Here is a 21,505-nt window from a genome sequence, read left to right on the forward strand (position 1 = left end):
CCCCCCCCAATTCAGACTTTTCATGGAAACATGGATTTTTCTGAGGATATATTTTTCCTCCTGGGAAAATAAAAACAATATTCCTCAGTCTGGAAAAAAGAAAATGAAATTGATTTAATGTTTTAAGCTGGGAGAAGTCTCAGCTGCTGCTGGGTAGAGGTTGTAAGAGCACGCAGCCTTGCACTCTGCTACACAGGAGTTCATCAAAGTGAAGGTGATAGGAGCTTTTCTAGGCAGGGAGATAAGCAAGCCAAAAAAGTTTTTTGGTTTTGTTTTTGGTTTTTCCCTCCCAATAGGGAAATTTGTAGAAATTTCTTGTTGTGATTTTTTTTTTTCTGAATTTGACTTTTTGCCACCACTGAGACAAGAATAAAATGGAAATACATGAAGCTTGCAAGAATGTAATTTTTCTAATGGTAGAACAGGGGAAATAAATTATTATCTTCAAAACTTGAGAAAGTTTTTAGTGATCTGTTCCTTTTTAAAATCTTGCTATGAGGCAGGTTTTTTATAAAAGACTGTATGTAATGCTCAGCAAATTGATTTCCAAGATTTTCTTGTATCACGTAGCAGGTTTTACATGTCTGTTTACAACAGGAAGACTTTATTCAGCATATCTATTCCATCAGTTAGAGACAAGCTAACAGTTTTAAAAGCAAATGTTTTTACTCACTACAAACAAAAAAGTTTGCCTTTTTAATAATTAGTTTCTATTTTGGTAAATAGCTAGGAGCTTTGATCAAGAAGCAGCATGCATTTTCTTCAGTGCTGTATGAATACAGAACAGAAGTAGAAAATGCTAAGCTTCTTGCTGAAATCAATGACACCATTAACGTGAACATGGAAAAATCAGTGCATAATGCGACACCTTTAAAGGAAAGATTTGTGTAACTTCCAAGAATCTACCCGTTGTGTAGGTGTATTTTTTGAAGGCAGAGGAAGGGAATGGGGACAGGGATGGATGTTGAAGGAATGCTTTGCTGCGGAGCTCATTGAACAGGAGTGCTGAAAGGCAGGAGTCTTTCAGTGGGTATCACAATGATGGGAAGAGATCTTGCTGAAACTCCAAAGATAAATAGGGAAATATTATGATCCACATGTCCATATACAGATGTCATGAGACACAGTTACTGGAGACGGAATCATGACCAGAGGTCTTCATTATTAGGGCAGTTGCTTATCTAGATGCTGACTGTTGTGAGTTTAGGGTACTGCTCTTACAAATCCAGATGTGGAGACTGCTGCATGCATACGTTTGATATGCAGTCCTGTTGAGCTTAGACATTACTTCTGAGACATACAAAAATTCCTATCCAATGTAATTTCCATAATAGCACACTTGAAATAGCTATTGACTGTAAGTACGAATAAATGCATTCAGTATTTTGGCTGTATTAGTGTGCCACATGGAAATCTCAGCTTCTGTTTTGAAATCATGACCATTGGCTGTGTTGAAAAGTTCAAACACATGGCCTGAGTGAACCAGTGTTAGGAAGCAAAATGCATATACAGAGGCTCTCAAGCACTGTTTTGCAAAATTAGGTGTATTTGATTCTTTTTGTTTGTTTTCTATATCTTTGTGAGAACACTAGTGTAACAGAGGTATTCTTGATTGTGTTCTGCCACATCTGTCCTTGGTACTTGATGTAGTACCGGCCCTTTGTTTCTGAACACTCAACTAGGCTGTCCTGTGCTTTGCAAATAATCCACCTAAGTGTGTTGTGATGCTATAATGACTTAAGATTTTGTGCTTTATTACCATTCAAAGTCAAAGAATAAATACCAAAAAATATATCCCATGTGAGAAGCTTTTGAACCTTTATTAAGAATACTGACATTGCAGCCTACTAATTTCCATGTTCTACTTGCCTTCGGCAGAGCTTTGCTTTAATATGTGTATTCTTCGGGTGTACAGCTTTTAAATTTCAGTTGAAAGTCAGGTTTATTTCTGTTAAGTGTATTGCTCCTTTCAAAAGTGCATTAGGGAAGTATTTCTGATGAGGATTTCTTCTTGCCTTAGGTTGAAGGGTTACTTTCTAAAGTTTCTTCAAAGGCATGGTTTCAGTGGAGTTGTTGTGGTTGGTGCCAGAAGTGTAAGATATGTCTCTCAATACTGATTAGGAAAGACAAGGTGACTACAGATTGATTTATTTTATCAGAGCTGTGGTACTATATATATCTTTGTATTAGGCTTTTACACTGAAAAGGCTACCTCGAGATTTAATGGAGACCTAATCTCCTGCTGAAGGTTTATAAGAATAGATTAGACAAATGTCTATGTGACTCTTTCTGTGCAGGAAGTTGACCCAAGTGTTCTCTGCAGAGCTCATCATGGCTTTTATCTGTGTGGTTTACGTTTTCAACACCTGTTCTTGTTTATTAATAAAAAAAGTATGTAAGTTAGATGATTGATGATAGAGAGGACAGATAATTATTACAATGAAACATTATTAGAAAGACAATCCATTGGTCATTTTTCAAAAGGAGAGCATCTCAATTATTGGGGCCATCAACCTGTCCAGCGAGAGACCTTCTGTACTCGGATTTCACTTCCTTGCACTAAAGGGTCCCCTCTCATTTCATTTCTTCATCAAGGCTCTGAGCAGGAATATTGTGGACTAGTTTAATTAGTCCTGGAGGGAGCAAGTTATGAAGGCCGTTTTATTTTCTTGCACAGCTCCTTCTTTAAGGTGAAAGTCTGAGGAAAGACTTGTATGAAGGGTTCATAACAACAAAGCGATGGTCAGAAGATAGGGGGGACCTGGATGCCCCGAACCACCTCTGTGACCACCGGCAGGTACCCTGAATTCCAGAGAGTTGGGGGAATTTCCTCTTCGTTTGAAGAGCTCAACCCGTGCTCATGCCGAGAGCAACCCTGGGGGAAAGCTCTAAGGGAGATGTAAAGAAACTTGGTTGCTGCTTCACCTGCCAGTACAGGCGTGCAAGCCAGTTTACCAACACACAAAAAGTTCAGTGCCGGCTAAATGCTGGTAATTTAATGTCTGATCTGCCCCTAGCCCACCCCGTGCTGTGGGAATTAAAGGCAGTTCTCCTCCTTATCAAATCAAGAGTGACTTTGACTAGAAAAGGCATCAAACTACTCTCCCCACTCCATATTATAAAATGACTATTTAGATAACCAGTGCCTGGAGACAGTCAATTTTCCCCTGCCCCCAGTGGACTAAAGGCAGTTTTAGAGCTGTTATTTGCATTTTTCCTATCTCAGACTACAGTATCAAGGCTCCTGTTTGTTGTTTGTTTGGGGTTTGGTGTTCTGATTTTTTTTTAAGTACAGCTAAGATATTTTCTACTACTGTAGTTGTTTTGATGTAGTAGCATAGACAGTTTTTGACCTATTTTACTGTCAGTTATCCCAAAGCAGGGGATGTTCAGTCTTTCTCCAAGCTTTTAAACCTCTGCCCATCATCGTGGTTTCTGAGTACCTTCCGTGTAGAGAGAAGGGCATCAGCAAAGTCCCTGAGGTACCACAATCTGTTTAAGTTAGGATCTTACCTACCTTTTGAGTCCAGGGAAACTCCTGACATGCTACAGATACTGCTACAATGTGAAAAAATACAGTGTCTATATTTTGTCTTGCACCTGCTACTTCACATTACTGTTCGGTGAATCCTGTCATCAGTCTCAGTATAGCAAATACTGCCTTGAAGTATAGAAGGAGTGGTTCCCTCCAATTTCAGTACACCTGGAGACATTTTTTACTTCCAGCATTGACACGAGGCATGTGCTCCATCAAAAGACCTTTCTGGAGAAAAATGTATAGCAAGTTACCCTTTGGCCCACTTTGTTTGGGGTTTGTTGTTGTTGTTTTGTTTTATTTTATTAGACTACTGTGATTTGGGACTTCCTGTGACACACGAAATCCTATGCTAATGTAGGCACTGAAGCAAGCAGAGCTTGTATTAGTTGAGAATCTGACTGTCTATGCACAGGGAGGTCAGACCTGGCATCCTGCATCTTTAGCTGTTCTCCCTTTCCAGGGATCCACCTGCTTTTTGGTACTCTGCAGTGACAGCCACAGAAGGGCATACAAGGGCATTTGGCCCTTCCTTTGTAATCCTCTAAAGGCTGCCAGGTAGCTTCACGTGCTTGTTTGGGTGAGTTATTTCCATCGTCCCTTCTATATATGGCAGCAGCAGCAGTTTCCCTCATCCTAGCATAAAAAAAGTTTGAGCAACTGTTTATTTTCATGTCAAAATGAGCTGGTTTCCTTAGGTCCAGCTAAAGGTTTAGCAACTACCAATAAGCTCCAAAACAGTTATAGCTTTAGTGTTCTGATTTTTCATTTCCTCTGTAGAACTCACTGAATATCATGTTCCTCAGAGTTCATGTAATATGGCCATTTTAAATGTATGGGTAGGTTAAAAAAGTATTTAAATGATGTAAAGCTGTCTATTTTTTTCACTCCAGTAAATGCCAAAATAGCTGAAAATACTTTTTTTTAAACTTTACAAACACAATTGTCTGTAGTCAAGAGTCTAAATGTGAAAAGATTAAAGAATACATTAAAAAATCAAAAGGGAAGGTAGGGAACTTTATTCTTGGTTTTGGTGTGGTGGTTTGAAAAATTCTGAAATAATTAAAAATTCTGATCTTTTAGGGATATTTACTCATGGCATGCACGAACTGAAGGCAGGCATCCTGTGTAGTACATACCAAAGTAGTTGTCATATTTCAACATATATACTTGATATACTAGGGAAGGTGTAGGCAAGTGGAACTGAAATGTTGTGTTTTCTTATGATTCCTCTATGGACAGGAATTGACTATCTGAATTAGAACATTGCCCAAAGTAAGCTTTTTTTTGTGGAGAAGGGTTCATACCTATCTCATTACAGTTGTAGTCTATATCTGTATCCTGCTGTTTTCCAACATGTAACATGCTTTGTTCAGCAAGTTGGGACATGACTCTTTCTGATAGGAGTAGACCTTGAGAATAAGGTTCAATAGAAACGGTGTATTTTTCACTTGTAACAGATTTGATTCTGGTTTGGAACTACGCTTTTTAGATGCATTTTCCTAAAAGACAGGATAGTCTACTGATAATATGTTCAGCTGGTGTAAATTGATATATCACCTTTGCCTTTAGAATAGATGTGCAGCATCAAAACTCTATTAATACCTGGCAAGCAAATTATGAAGGGTTGGGGTCTTTTTCGTTGTGTGGGTTTTTAATTTGTATCAGAGTCACAAAAGGTTATCGTAAAGTGTAATTTGATTAATAAAACTCAGGTCCCTGTAGGGATGCAGCTTTCTTTTGAAGCAGGTGAGGTTTCCAGCAGTTTTGCCTTCTAGGCAGGTTCCACGGCAACTTATGAATACTTCCTAGATAAATAAATTAATTCATATACCAGTATGACTGAATTCTTACAGTTCCACAGTAAAGAGTTTGTGTATAATGCAGGATTTAACCTTCCAGCTGCTGCATCACTTAAAGTTGCACATTTGGACTTTGTAATTCCTGTGTTTCATTTTAACAATCAGTAATGCCTTAGCCTAAAGGGATTGAAGCCCATATCCGAAGAAGATGCACTGGCAGCAGGTTACCAAAGCGTCTGATGGGATGAGGAAGAAGAGAATGAAAAGCATACTTTTCTCTGATGGTTGTGGGTTTTCTCAAGTGGTGGTATTGTATACACTGTGTATTGCTGAGAATGTAGTTTCCTACACGGTTGGCTTTCCCACACCTCACCCAGTTTCTCACCGTTGCCCTGGGAAGGGTTTGGGTCCAGGGCTCCTGCCCAGAGCGCTCCAGCACTCCGGCTCCCGTTCCGTCCCGCCTGTGCACAGCCCGTGGTGAGCTGCAGCCCTTCTCCCGAAGAACGGGCTTTGACTTCAGCTCTGCCCTTTTCACGCTGTTTCTTCTGCCGTAAACGCGTTCAGCGGGAACTTCCCAGAGAGGGAAACGCTGAAGCTTGTTCGCTGCATCAGAGAAAGCAGCACATAAGAGGGAAGCTGCCTCCGGGGTGTTTGTGGTGCCTGTGGCGGGCAGCCCGAACCCGGCTCCGTGAGCTGAGGTGGACACGTGTGAGCTGGCTGCCAACTGGAAGGTCAGGGCTGCAGCTGAGGGATGCACTTGAACAAATAATGGCTTTTCTTCCATCAGCTGCAGGCTGTCGAGCACGAAGGAGCGCTGATTTAAGTCAATGTGAAATAAAGAGAGCAATGTAGACCATAAGGAGAAACAGTGGGAGAAACAGGGGTGTAGTCCAAGGCTTCTGAAGGAATATAATAATCTGCATTGCTGATGGAGACCTCCTTGTGCATGTACTGCTGAGGATAGGTGAAATGGAGAAAGAGAGTGGTGGGAAATATCTGTAGGCTCAGCCCTTCTGTTTTCATGGTGTTTTATGTGCCAAAATCTGTAGCCCCTGGTTCTCTGGTTGCAATTGTTTACCTTTCATCTGTGCTGCAGCTGGCAGTGCTTTGGAAGTTACTGCGTGGGGACAGAGCATTTCAACAACAAGTTAATCTAAATAAATATTTCAGAATGGACATTTATAGTCACAGAAGTGGCTAAGTAAAACGAGCACCGTCGTCTTCAGTAGAGCAGCTCCAAGCGTGCCTTCAGAGCAAATTTGCTTTGTATAGTGACCCAAAGAAGCAACTTCAACCACAAACACAGTGCAGGAATCAATGAATGAAGCACAGTCTCGTCTTTATTGTGCTCTGTCAACAGAATTTACCAGTGTTTTCTGATTCCAGAGGCTCTATTACTTGCAGTACTGCGCAAGCAAGAGAGACTGTAGCTTGACGTTCAGCTCGCAGGCTGAGTGCAGGAGGCTGGCGGCTGGGAAATGTGTCGCCCTCGATGAGTGAAGTAAACCAACAAGTCCTCAAGAGAGGTCAGACTTGGTGCTTTGTGGTGCCATTGGTAGTAATTTTCAAGACAAAATGGATTATGCTTTTAGAAAATAGATTCTATATTTTTTTTTCTTTAAATGCAATTAGTTCCAATTACTAATGCTTATTAAGGGAAAATGGCCATTAATATAACTACTATGAAGAAGTATTTTAGAAATCTCACAACTTTTTCATCTGTTTCTGTTTTGGTGAATGAGCTATGGGTATGATATTCATCTCTCACATAAGTCCTCTCCTTATACTGTGTGAAAATAACCCGTAATTGTAGAACACGACAAATTTTCTTCCCTAAATGGACAAGAAACACAATTCTCATAAGGAAAGGAAGTTTCCAATAGATGGGGAGGGGAGTTCTTTTTACTCAGTAACCCCATAAGCAACAGAGGATCTCTTTTGTCGAAAACCTACTGAGTTAAATTAGTTTAAAGTCTCTGTTTGAATTTATGAATTTTGGTTTTGATTAATGAATAAAGTGTCCTTGCATGTAAGTAACCCAGAAGGAACATCCATTCTTACAGATAATCCACAAGCCCATGTATAAGGAAAGAAAATGCTCAAGAATCATATTTTTGTTATAGGTTCAATTCAAGTTTATTGACAGGGTACTTTCCATGATCTGAAGCCTAATACTATAATAGTGTCATAAAAATGACTTAGAAAGCTCAGGAGCTGTTGTACCTCTTACTGCATTTATATTAATTATGAAAAACATACTGGATTAGGCCTTCAGAGTATAGTGACTATTAAGTGACATAATATGAAACTCGTGGCCAAGAGTTCCTGAATGTTAACTCCAGGTGTGCCACTGTCATCTTGAACAAATTCCCTATACCTAATTGGTGATGCTTTTACTTACGCTGAGCAATACCTGTACCTACCAAATAGACTTGTTGATTTCCATAACTTTAAAATGAGTAAAGCAGTACTGGAAGTGAGTAATAGTAACAGGATTCAGCCTGCACTCTCTCTTTGAGTTGTATGTAGTGTTGGTAGGTGGTCTTGTGCAAAGCAACAGAGCAATCTTCCATTAAAAAAATACAGAGTTCTTTCCTTCCTTTTTTTTAACTTTTAGAGCTGAAATTTATATATCCTCAGCATGAAAATGGCTGCTTATTACCTAGTTTGGAGAACCATGGTTTCACTTAGGGTGAAATTTAGGCCCTGAAATGGGCTGTATAAAACCTGGGATTTGAGAGTGTAACTGCTGATTAAATGGTGTTAGTGGTGACACTGCAGGTGAATTTCAGCCTTAACCCAAAATTTCAAAAATAATAATCTCAGAATTCAAACTCCTCAATTCTTGTCCCAAGTCGGTGTATCAGTGCAAATACTCTTATATTCTGTAGGCTGTGGTTCGCTGACAGAGTCCTAAAAAGATGACCTAATTTTTCAGATAGAAAAGTCTTTTTGGCATTAACTGAACCTGGAAGTGCTCACCACTTTGGAAAAACAGGTCATGTAGCAATTTAATATGCACTCAGGAGTTTGATTCTAGACTTTTGGTCTTTTAAATATTCATCATGCTAGTCTTAATATATAGATGCCCAGAGAGTGATGTATGTATTGCAGTGAAAAATACAGTGAACACATAAATTAGTAAGCATTGAACAAACCAAGTTCATCTCTGAAAAAAACTGAACTATACAGCCGTCTGTGCGGGTGTTTGTCAGAAAAACCAGAATGGGTTAACAAAGAAAAAAAAATGCAGCTTCCTTCACTTTGACAGTTGTTGTCTTTTGAGTACTACTCTCATCTTGCTAATATTCTTGAGTGGAATCTGTTGGAGGAGCAATATATTGTTGATATATAGAAACATGACATTAAGTGATAACTATATACACAAAAGGCTGGATAAAAGCCCAACAGCATTTATCACTTTGTGGTTTAAACATTTCCAAATGTTTAATTTGGAATTATGCGAATTTAATGTGAATTAAAATAGCAGGCCATATTTAATAGCATTTGGGGCTGATACAATACTGTTTTGCATAATATTTGCTAATTAATTTTAAAATGTACAGTAGGTATTATGCATGGGTAATAATGCTTTGCCTGTTTCCCAAGAATGCTTTAGATATTATATACTCAAAACACACTGCAAATGGTAAGTTCTAAGCGTTATTATTATGAATTGGGTTCATTTAAGGCATAAAACTGCTAGAGTTGCATAAGTCTTTAAGCACGTTATGAATATTTCAGCAGTATTCATGCGTGATGTAACCTAAATCAACAGTCATTTCAAAACATATTTATTTTTACAGAATATAGATTGTAATTAATCACGTCTTTTGCTGGGGCGGATGAGAACTGGAACTGACCTCAGAGCTCTTGGGAGATCCCCTGGGCTTTAGCTTTTCACTGAGATTCCTCTCGGTCTTATTTTCATGTGCAACTCTTTTTTTCTCTTGCCATGGGGTAAACTGTAAATCTAAATGGTCATAGCTCCACTGCCTTCAGTGGAACTGCACCCATTTGCCCAAGGTAAGTGTCTCTCTTCTATCGCTCTGCGATCTCTTTCTTTGTTAAGGAGTGCACAGAGTGGACTCTTTCCTGTATTTTCTGATTTGTCCATCTCCAGAACTGCTTTCTGCTTCTTACATTCCTCTGGGCCTGAGCATCACTTGTATCCAAAATTCAAGATTTGCAGAGACAAATGGACAAACATTGTCTCAGCCTGTCATTTACTGAGGAGTTACTTCATCGATGGAGTTGAAAGAATCACCCATTAAGAACAAGGTTCATGAGAAAGCATTGATAGTTTGGCCCTAGAAGTTGTAAACCTGTTCTCCATGTGGATATGAGTGCCATTGTTCCTGTGTTCAATATGGAATAGCACTCATTTTTTGTGTATTTCTGTTGTATTTCACTTTGTAGCACTAAGACACTCCAGAAGTTGCCTTTGTGTAGGTATAATACCAAAACACTATATTTGCATCCAATTTTGACTTTTGTTCTCATTTTTATGTCTCAGTAGACTTCAGGGGAATGTCAGAATATCAATAAATGGGTCTTTGGAGAATAAGGCTCTAAGACTCCAAAGAAATGTAAGTAAGTCATTTATCAAAAGGCTACTGTGAAGCAGTAATTTGAATTTATATTATGAAAAAAATTTGAAAATTATTTTATATATATAAAGCCAGAACACAGTGGTAGTAGGGAACCCTATGAAAACAAGTGGTACTGTCAGGTGTATGTAGGCAGGCTACCGACTATTCATATTGCCAAGAGGTGAAAGAAGAATTTCTGTAATAAACTCAGTCTTATCAACTGGAAATGTCAGAAGGTGTGAAAAGACTGGGCATATTAATCAATCAAAGTATGACTTTGAGTTATGAACTTGTCATGCGGCTACAAAAAAGGAAAATCTAATCATAGACCGTATCAGGCAATGAATTACCACCATTACATTGCTGAACTCTCATCCGGAATACCTTACCCATTCTAGTCAGCCTTATTTCAGAGAGATGAATTCTTACCGGAGCAGGTGTGGAAAAAGGAGAATTAATATAACCAACAGATGACAATCTACCTCAAGAGGCAGGAACTGAGTATTACAGTTAAGTGAGTGTTGGGAGCAAATACACTCTAAATAAATGCAGAGTGCAAGTGTGTGAGTGGAGTACATCAAACCACAGTTACGTAAGTTAAAAAGAGATGTTAATTTTAAAGTAAAAGGATATTAACTGGCTATGAAAAAGTCAGAATTTGTCCAGCTGTCTGTTAAGTAATGTTCTGGGCATGGCTTTCAACAGGAGTTGAAGGAAAACTATGGGGAAATGGCTTGTGTTCTCTCACAACCCCTAATTGCAAAGATGAGAGTTAACTGACAAAGATCCAATTCACTCCTCTGTGGTATGTTCCCTACTGTGAAAGACCACTTAAGACACTGGCTTACATAACTAGAAAAATGTGTTGAGGCAGATTATTTGGTGACCTTCTTACCATAAAGGTGAAACACAGATAGGATGTGTTCGGTTTTGAGTTTTTGCCATATTACAAAACCAGTAAGGCAAAGGTATGTGTTCATTGACTTTTAGCCAGAGTGGTGCCTATATTAGCATTAGTATTCGTCCCTATGTTAGACCCTTTATATTGCTTTGGAACTTAAAAAAATTCAAAGGGTACAAGTTAAAGCAGGCCCATGTCTTAATCCCTGGTATTTGTTGAGACCTAATAAATAAAATGCATTTTTGTTGACTTTTCATTATAAAAGATGCTGCTGAAGGAAATACTGATAGCCAATCTTTTTACATAATTGGTTCAAGAATGAACCTGCCTACACTGTTGCTTAAAATCTTTGGTCCTTAATACCTTAGTGAAAACTTGGATGATGTATAGGGTGTCAGAACAATAATTTCTCTGCGACTAATCCATGTGAACTAATCTAGACATGCTGTACCAAACTGCAAGCTCCCGGTGTGAGTTCAGATCAGATGGGTCATGTGAAGGTGGTCAGCTATCACCCAAGTGGTATGACTGGTATGCAGAATTTATCCTGGAGGTCAGTAATCCTCCCTCTTCAAATACTACCTTCAGCTCCACACCTGAATCACAGTCTTGTGACAATGGATGGGGGCTAACCAGTGCCTTTTAGGTTTATGGTACCTTGCTATCAAGAGCGTCCAGCAACAAACCTCCATTGTTAAGTCTTCAAAATTAGCTTTCCATTCTGCCACGTGGGCTGTGTGACCACTCGCGTAGATGTGCCCAGCAGCATGCAGAGGGGTATGTTTTGGTTCACCCATACAACCTCGGCATTTGGGTGAACAAAGCAGCACTCCTTCAGCCTGAAGGTCTGTGACAGACCCTGACCTTTGTGAAATGTACCCCACACCCTTCCTGACTCCAAGTGCCATGGCCATCTCATTCCGTGTTCCTACAGCTTGTGCAGCAGTTTGTTCAGCATTCTTTCTCTTCACTTCCCCTTTTTTTTTCTTTTTTCTTCTTACAGATGGACAAAAGAGGAAGAAATCATTAAGAAAGAAACTGGATTCATTAGGAAAGGAGAAGAACAGAGACAAAGGTAAAAAAAATGAGTACGTAGTTACTGATTGGGTCTTAGTTTTGCATATGAGATTTCTTTAGTCTTAAATGAATAGTTTCTGGAGTAGGAGAATGTTACTGAGCTGAGGTACTGCCTAGGTACTTGTTTCCAAGTTGAAAAGTACATCTTATCTTTTCTATTTGTTATTCGTATAACCCAGATCTCTTCAACTGAAAGCTTATTTCTGGGAGAAAAGGAGGAGTTAAAGGACTGCATCTTTTCTTCACTGTTCTTTCTCCCCATTTTCACCATCCAGTGCAGAGTGCAGTCTGGAAAACACGATCCAGTTGTTTACCTGCATTTGCACTCTCCTCTTTCAGTTTGTAAAGCACATAAACCCAGCCCTGCCCAAGCAAGTCAGTTGGTTTGCTTTTCTTTTTTTAACCTTATGAAAATAGCCGTTGTTTAAAATATATAAATGCTTCAGTGCTACTGATCAGTTGGATTTTAATAGACTCCATGTGACGTGGATTTACAGACATGGTTGTACTCTTTTGTTTGGACACTAATCAGCTTTATGGGCTGGGTCCTAATCCACTGGACTTGACCTGTAATTTGCAGCCATTTGAACTAAGTCTAGACATTGAGACCTGAAAAGTGTGTCTGAAATTGCATTTTTATGCATGTAAGTAATTGTGCATCTAATTTTGTATTCCCTCCTGGAAAAGAGTTCTGGAACAGTGGTAGTAAAACTCAGCATCAGCACCCCAGTTTCACAAACACACGTACAAACACGTAAATTTATAACAAGAGAAGTGATTTGGTTACTCTGATGTTATTGCTTGTAATCTAGTTTGGCAGAAGGATGGAACTTTGAAATTCCATTGAAAAAAATGAACATCCCCATTTCAAAGTTACTGTGAATGTTTGTCAGGCAGAAAATGTTTTGTTTGGTGACTTCATATATGGGATTATTATGTTCTTGGTTTAAAAATTGCTATGGAAAATATTTGCATTAATCTTTCTAAAACTGAAAGTCGCCTGACACATTTGTTTGGATAAATTCAGTGGCCTCTCATGTTGCATAGCAAGTACCAAATTTTTCATTTGTTATGACAATTACTTGATGTAGGACTGAGCCCACATGCAGAAGGAGTCTTTAAGGGAGAGGTTTAATGATTTCATAGCCACTTTTGGGGAAAAATCTGTCTTGTACTGCTCCTGTCAATGCATTACATTTGGCTGCAGTGTAATTAATCAGTCATTATGTTGCTTAGTTTCTTTGGTTTTTTTCCCCATAGATCTCCATGCAGTTAAAAGTGCAAAGCAACGTGGTTCTGTGCAAAACCTTCCCTGATTTTTAGTGCATTTGCCAGATACTGATCTTCATAGCAGTCTGTGGGGTCCTCTTCTGCATCGGAAATTGCTAACCACTTCCTTTTTTTTTTTTTTTTTTTTAAATATTCTGTGTCTCACAAAGTTTTGATGCACTGAGAGCTTTTATCTTTCCCCCCCATATGGGTAGCACAACTTTGGTAGTCTCCTTTGAAAGTTTCTATTTAGAAGCTCTTCTGAGAGTTTAAATATATTTTATCTTTTTGTTCTGACATTTTTCATTGCATGAGGAGAATTTAGCAATAATAAATGGATTTGATAATTCACCAAAGACCAGATTTGCCTGTGTCAGCCAAACCTGGTGGATCTTTGCAACTGCGCTTCCAGAACTCCTCCAGTGCCTCTTCGGTGCAGTGCTTTGAGAAGCGATGGCTTCCTTTGCTGATGCATACAAATGCTTAACCCAGAGTTGTTCTTTATTGCTCTAAATTATTTATGGCCAAAGATATTTCAAACAATATTTTTTCTTACATTGGCTTGTACTTTTTTGTAATTTTCTTATAGCCTTGTTTTATTTCAGCTGACCTCTGTTTTCTGATAATTACCCAACTGTACTGGTTGAGGACTTACTGATAATATTATTTTCTGCTATTACATTTCTGTTCCGGGATTTTTTTGTGTGTCTGCCATGAGTGATAGCTTTTATACTCCATTCATTTAGTAACTTTGGGGATATACTTTCTGTTTTTATTCCAGTGGATTTTTCTGAGTGCACTTTGCCAGTTAGGGCTCAGTAGTTGCCACAGCAAAGGTCAACACTTTGTACTTATTCATCCTTGTATATATTTATCTACTTCCTGTTTTTCAGCATTGCTCCTATCTTCTGGTTAACTATACCCAAGCATTTTTAAAAATCGCTATGCTGATTCTCTTAATTTTAATTCCTTTTTTTTCTTTATTCTTTTAACTTCAGGCATTTCAAGCATGTACCCCTCTGCTTTTATCCTCCGTCTCCCATCTTCCACTGCCTTATTCTCATTTATAGAGATGTCTTACATGTTCTCTCCATGTATAAAATATTATAGGAGCACCCCCCTGAGGAGAAAATACCCCAGCACTACTCAGACAGCAGAATCTATATTTCTCTCCTTCCTTCAGGATGTCTGTATTGACAGGGGTGTCGGGTTGGTCAGTAAGGGTACGGAGGGCCAGGAAATTGGAAGGAGTCAGGTTCCCATCCAGGTTGTGCTAGCAGAGTGAAAAGAAAGCCATGTTGGCTCTTATTTGTTGCCAACAGAAAACATGAGGCAAAACCAGCCCAGAGAGCAGGAGACGGTGCCCTGCTTCTCAGGGTTTTTGTCCATGGCTGTTTCTGGTGTACTCTTCTCTGCCCTTCTGAGTTGTTAAAGATCATCTAGCCCACAGATACTTGCTGAGCAGAATCCTAATCCATGACGGCAGAGGGGATGAGCAAGCAGGAAGGTGCTGGATCGTGCCATGCCAATGCCTGGCACAGTTGGTGGCCGGCAGCTGTTCTCCTCTGGGAACACCTTCCCTGAACAGTCGTCTCTGTGTCACCCGAAGTCAGAGTTCACCTCCCTCAGCGTCTGTATCACAGCGAGCTGCAAGCATTATCCTGGTCTGTTCCGTGCTCGTTTTTTTAATGAGCATTTCTACCATTTATTTTATAAGGAGAGTATCTTCCATTTCTGAGCAGCCGGTCCAAAACAAACACTCCTCACTCTGGACATGGTTGTGCTCACACAAAAGGCCAGGAGCACGCACTTACCCATATGGGCAGGTCCCTAGTCCTCAGGCCCAAAAGGAATGCCTTCCATTTCTTTTTGGGGTTTTGTGGGGTTTCTTTTTTTTCATAACTAGTCCTGCTGCACCACTGTAAGAAGGAAACGGCGAGACCAGGCTGTAGGATGTCAGAGGCGAAGCGGGGGAGCTGATTTCCAGAACACTTTATGCAGACGAGTTGCAGTTGCCTTAACGCAAACAGCATTTCTGTCCCTTCAGCATCACTTCTGTAAGCACAGTTGCACTTTGAAGAGTATGTAATTAGTTGCAAACATTTTGAGTTTCCTATATCTCAGCCTGGGAGACCCCACGTACCAGGACAAGTAACAGCTGAGGGGGCCATGTTGTTAGGTCTTGTCTGGAGTACATGCCATCTGAAAAGTCTTTTTTTGACTAGATAAGCTCCTGAAGGTTAATCCTGATGATCACGCATCACGGTATGATCCTGTGTGTGGGTTGCAGCCAAAGATCACCGAGATGTGCCTGGCGCAGGAAACCACAGAGGTGGAAAAAAAGGCCACTGTGCTGATCACCAGGGACGCACCATGGAGGCCATGCTGCAGGGTGCACAAGGCATGAACAAGTCAGGGTTGTATCTTTGTGTGTAGGCAGTTCCTGAGAAAAAGCAGGGAGGACTTGTGTCCTTGGTCTTGCCTGACAAATCCTCTCCTTTAGCGCTGATGTGCACGGAACTGCCCTAGGATGTAGACTTCTGGAGTTGTTCTCTCTGGGGAGGTACCAGCTCTCTCCGATTTGTGCCCAAGACTCTTCTCCCTCACCCCACGGAACTGGGTGTCTGTGCTTAAAAAAACATAACCAAAAGGACATGGTACTCTTTTCTTCTAGGACTGTTTGGAGATTTAATCACTTGTATTTTAGGACTCGGTCCAATCTGTGGAGTTTTTACTCTCCTAACATCACTTTTTATTTAGATGGATCAGTCGATGAGCCTGTCTATCTGTTAAGTGAGACTTTCAGCAAACTGTTATACTTCTGAAGGCCAACAAAGGCACTAAAGTAGAATTGAATGCACTTTAAAGGAGATATCTTTATTTTGTCCTTTTTGACAGGTACATCTGTCATCATCTCATTAAAAGGGGAAAAATTCTAAAACAATGTTTTTTCAATTGTTTTTACATCTCTGAGTGACTCAAAAGACCAGGATATAGCAAAACTTGCCGGATGTAAACAGATGAAACAGGAGAGCAGCACTCCACCCAGATATTTAAGCAGTATTTTCAGCTTCCATCGTTCCGTGTCTTTGCTTTTCTCTACTCAGCCTCCTTGTTATTAATGGCCATCATAACTCTCAATCATGCTGTCTACATATGTCTCCAAACATTTGCGTTAGCTGCTAACAAACAGTACTCAGGCTGGAGGAGCAGTAAAATGTCAGTGCTGCTTGGAATAAGAAATTCTTGGGATGCTCTGCATGCTGGCGGCTGGATACTGTTCCCTTACAAATTCACTGCTAATTTTGACGGCAGCAGAAGTGGAGCCTTTTGTCCATCTCCTGCCAGTGATACAGGGGTCAGCGTAAGCATGCCTACTTGGAAAGTACACACAGGCATTCCTGAGAGAGTTGCCTCCCAGAAAGGATTTCTCCTAAAAGATTTTATCAGTGAACCAGTTCCATTTTGCCTTGGTTCCAGTAAACCCTACAGGTGAACTGAGAGACCTGCTCAGAAATAATAATCACTTGCTACGTGATTTGTTGAGCAACTGAGACTCATCCCTTTTGCTGGTGTTCCTGTGTGGAATGTAAATACCTGAGAGGTTCATCTGTGGGGTCTTAGCAGAGCTGCTGTATATGGTGGAGTTTCTGAGAAAGGCCTTCCTGGTAACTCTGTAGCATATGGAGATCCAGCAGATGTTTGATTTTTCTTTAGTTCAAAATTCTTGAAAATGTCTTCCATGTTTACTTCCCAGCCATACTCAGAGGTATTTCATAACATTTGCATTTGTTCTTCAGTAATTCAACCTACCATGATGTTAGAATGCCAGCTAAAGGAGAGCTCTTAGCACAGCTTAAGGAGAGAGCTGAACAGATGAAGTTTCTTTTTTATTATTGTTTATCAGAAACGTGTTTTTCTCAAGCCTTTCCAGCACCCCACTGTGCTTTTTTAAAAACTTCAGAAATGTTTCTCATGCTCTCTAGGCATACAAAAGGTTGTTTTAAGGAACACTCTGTCATAATTCATACTGAAGTCAACTAAAGGACCTCTCAGGTTTTTTTTTTAAAGCAAAGACCTACCCACAGAAAAAGTCTGAGCAATTGCAAAGGCCTTATATCACTCCTTGAAGGTTAGTGAGCTCTGACTACCTGGAGAAGGGATTTTCAGCCACAGAGCTGATGCTGTGAGAACATTGTCTTATCTCAAGTCTTCTGGAGTTGGTGCATGATTTTGACAAACCTTCAGATGGAGGGAGTTTTGCCATTCCAATTATGGATCAAGGCTTCCATTTTCCTTATTTCCTTGCTTCCATCACTCCCTCTACGGATCCAAAGGAATTAATTTTGGTTAGCAAAACAGAGTTACCCAGTCTGGCTAGCGGGGGAGGTTGACTTAAAGACTGCTTTAAGTCCATTTAAATATCCCTTTTAAAGCATATTATTCTCTGAGCTGTCTCCCACTCTGTTGCTGTCATTTAGATAGAGGTAGTACAAGCACCTCATTAGATCTTGGTCACAAGGTTTTAGCAGCTCAAAAACAGCACTTAAGCTGTACTTAAGAAAAAAAAAACAGTGCTAAGGAGACTATCCAAAGTTGCTGTATTGTATGCTGTTCTCTTTATTGACATTGAAAGCCTCATTAGGGTCTAGAGTATAGACCTCACTGGTTCTTAATAGTCTGCTATGGTTTGTGGGATGGAAACCACAATTTTCACCAGCTGAAACTTCAGAGAAGTCATTGAAACTATACTTGGACAGGGTGGCATGAGGCCAAGTAAGCTAACCGTATGGGTCAACATCCTGGATATCATCATTTGATTAGCAAAGAAAAGGATTTCTGGTCACTGAAACTCTTACTTGATTTGGCTTGGAGTTTTTCTGTGACATGCTGCTTTTTATTAGAAAATGCTGATTTGCCATCACAGAAAGATATCTTGGGAACATACGAGTTTTGATCAAAATTTTCTTAAGAAATTTTCCATAGCTGCAAGATGGATTTTCTGGTAAAAGAAATTGTGCACTTCTCCAAAATAGCACATTGTCTCCTGTGCCAGTAAACACTAAAAACCAGAATGGATCTAAAGTCAAGTCCTTATATGCTGCTCTTCGGGCTAAGGATATGAGTCTGTGTTTCCACACCGATTGCCCAGTCTGCCAGGTTGTTTCACATTTTTACATGGTGCTTTCTGCAAAATTTCTACCCACTTTGATGATTGAATAAGTGAACAAATTTTTTTGGTTTTACAGTCATTTAGTATGTGTACAACAGACCAAAGTTTGAGACCCTGCTCTAAGGAATGTTTCTTCATACAAATTAAACATCTCCAACAGTAGGGATCTCCAGCCTGCAGCAGGAGCTTTTAGCTTGATTGTGAGATCGGAGCCTCAAACCTACACATCTTACATCTGAGTCCCTGCCCTTTCTCCCCCATCAGTGGGTTGCTAAATACTTTGCATGACTACAACTTTTTTTTTTTTTTTTTTTTTAATGAATCTGAAATGTCAAAAGGGCTAGCATTCACTCTAATGGACATGACATTACTTGTCCAACAAGAAAATTGTTGGGATTGAATACTTCTGAAGAGTGGTGGGCAAAATATGCTCATCGCCACCACCCCCCTCCACGGCACACACACACAGGAGCTTTGGTGGGAACTTGAGGTTGTAGCCAGTTTGCAGAGGGTGCAACCAATTCTCTTAATTTCAACAAACGAGCAAAAAGTTACTGCTTTTGCCAATTCCTTAACATAATTACCACTGCCAGCCAGCATCACTTCCATCTGTATTTAGTCTGAAAATCAGCCAGTTGGTTTTCATCCAGTTCCCCATCTCTGCCAGACATTGAGAAATCATGGAAGCAGTTCATGTCCTCTGAGAAGGAGGCCTACAGCAAAGCAGCCTAGAGCAGAGGTTCAGTGTCCTTTCAGTGCTACACAGGCATGTTGAGCAAGAGCAATTAAAAACCTGGCATTCAACACCTGAGGGTTTTCAAGGAGGAGCAACACCTACCTCAAAATACCAGCCTTTACATAACCAAGTCAGGGAGAGGGTCGTTTTAATGAAAATCTTTTAACGAAGCAGTGCTCAGATCTTATCTCATGCTGTTCTTGTCCCAGTTGGTCCTAGTGCTGTAGGATCAACGGCATCAGCGTCCTGTTGGGCATCACTGTGCTACATACTGCCATCCCATCCCAATTGGAAGTACGAGTGTCTGTGAGCCAAAACCAGAGAAATATTTCATGTCCAGGATTTCATTTGGCTCAGTGGCTTTTCTCAGGAAAGGTTGTGAAAGGACAGATAAATAGGGATGCTGGAGGTATAACAACGTACCTGGTTAGACAGGCAGAAAGGTAGATGTGTTGCTGTTACGGGTTTGTGTGGTGGGGTTTTGGTAGCAGGGAACGGGCTGCAGGGGCGGCTCCTGTGAGAAGCGACACCACGTTGGGAGGGAGGGTTGATCTGCTGGAGGGTAGGAAGGCTCTTCAGAGGGATCTGGACAGGCTGGATCGATGGGCTGAGGCCAATTGTATGAGGTTCAACAAGGCCAAGTGCCGGGTCCTGCACTTGGGTCACAACAACCCCACGCAGCGCTACAGGCTTGGGGAAGAGGGGCTGGAAAGCTGCCCGGCAGAGAAAGACCTGGGGGTGTTGGTTGACAGCCGGCTGAATATGAGCCAGCAGTGTGCCCAGGTGGCCAAGGTGGCCAACGGCATCCTGGCCTGTATCAGAAATAGTGTGGCCAGCAGGAGCAGGGAGGTGATCGTCCCCCTGTACTGGGCACTGGTGAGGCCGCACCTCGAGTCCCGTGTTCAGTTTTGGGCCCCTCACTACAGGAAAGACATGGAGGTGCTGGAGCGTGTCCAGAGAAGGGCAACCAAGCTGGTGAGGGGCCTGGAGCACAAGTCTTATGAGGGGCGGCTGAGGGGACTGGGGCTGTTTGGTCTGGAGAAAAGGAGGCTGAGGGGAGACCTGATCGCTCTCTGCAACTACCTGAAAGGGGGTTGTAGTGAGGTGGTGTTGGTCTCTTCTGTCAAGTAACTAGTGATAGGACAAGAGGAAATGGCCGCAAGTTGCGGCAGGAGAGGTTTAGATTGGATATTAGGAAAAATTTCTTCACCAAAAGGGTTGTCAGGCATTGGAACAGGCTGCCCGGGAAAGTGGTAGAGTCACCATCCCTGGAGGTGTTCAAAAAAAGCATAGACGTGGCACTTCAGAACATGGTTTAGTGGGCATGGTTGACAGTAGGACTCGATGATCTTGAAGCTCTTTTCCAACCTAAATGATTCTATGATTCTATGAAACTGCTAGAAGCTTCCGCGGTTCCAAGCCGGACCCAACTCTGGCCAAGGCCGACCTAATCAGCAACGGCGGTAGCGCCTCTGGCAGAACGGAGTTCAGAGGGGAAACCTGCGGTGAGTCGGGGGATTGGAATGGGAGAGGAACCCCTCTGTGGGTACCGAGGTCAGGGAGGAAGGAGGAGAGGAGGTGTGCCGGAGGAGGGGATGCCCCCACAGCCCACAGTGAGGCATCAGGCTGTCCCCCCCAGCCCGTGGAGGGGAGCGGGGAGCAGATACCCACCTGCAGCCCAGGGAGAGAGGAGCCCACGCCGGAGCAGGGGGATGGATGCCCCCCAAGATGGCCGGGGCTCCGTGGGAAAGCCCACGCTGGAGCAGGCTGGGACTGAAGGACTGCAGCCTGGGGAAAGAACCCACATTGGAGAAGTTTGTGAAGGGCTGTCTCCCGTGGGAGACACCCCATGGCGGAGCAGGACCGAGTGCGGAGTCCTCCTCCCCCTGAGGAGGAAGGAGCGGCAGAGACCAGGGGTGAGGAACTGACCCCAGCCCCCATTCCCCGAGGAGGGAGAGAGAACCAGGAGTGGGGCTGAGGCGGGAAGGAGGGAGGGATGGGGGGAAGGTGTTCTCAGGTTTGGGTTTGCTTCTCATTATCCTTGTTCTGATTTGATTGGTAGTAAATTAAATTGATGTTGTTTCTTCCCCACATTGAGCCTGTCTTTTTCCCATGCCCATAAGTGGGGAGTGGTCCCTCCCTGTCCTGCTCTCGACCCACGAGCATTTCTTTATATTTTCTCCTCATCCCACCATGGCCGGGGGGGATGAATGAGCGAGTGGCTTCATGGTGCTTTGTTACTGGCTGGGCTTCAACCATGACAGTTGCATATGTGTATTTCAAGTTCGTGGTCTTAAATGTTCATGGGAAGGTAATTCAGAACAGTAAAAAATTTTAGTACTAATACTCTCATCATTTTATAGCCACACTCTGCTGGGTGCAGGAGGAATGGGTCTAACTCTGGACTCCTGCAAATGGCA

The 21,505-nt window shown here is 41.5% G+C and overlaps 1 protein-coding gene across 1 annotated transcript in view; it reads left to right on the top strand.

Annotated features, from left to right (window-relative positions):
- ARHGAP6 (Rho GTPase activating protein 6) overlaps window positions 1-21,505 on the top strand; it is a 338,151-nt gene that overhangs the window by 282,702 nt on the left and 33,944 nt on the right. Inside the window, exon 3 of the mRNA XM_010581575.1 lies at window positions 11,834-11,905. Within this exon, the coding sequence (XP_010579877.1) occupies window positions 11,834-11,905 (72 nt within the window). The remainder of the gene's footprint in view (window positions 1-11,833; window positions 11,906-21,505) is intronic.

This window comes from Haliaeetus leucocephalus, unplaced genomic scaffold, assembly GCF_000737465.1.
Source record: "Haliaeetus leucocephalus isolate CR32 unplaced genomic scaffold, Haliaeetus_leucocephalus-4.0 Scaffold795, whole genome shotgun sequence".
In the NCBI taxonomy this organism is placed as follows: Eukaryota; Metazoa; Chordata; class Aves; order Accipitriformes; family Accipitridae; genus Haliaeetus; species Haliaeetus leucocephalus.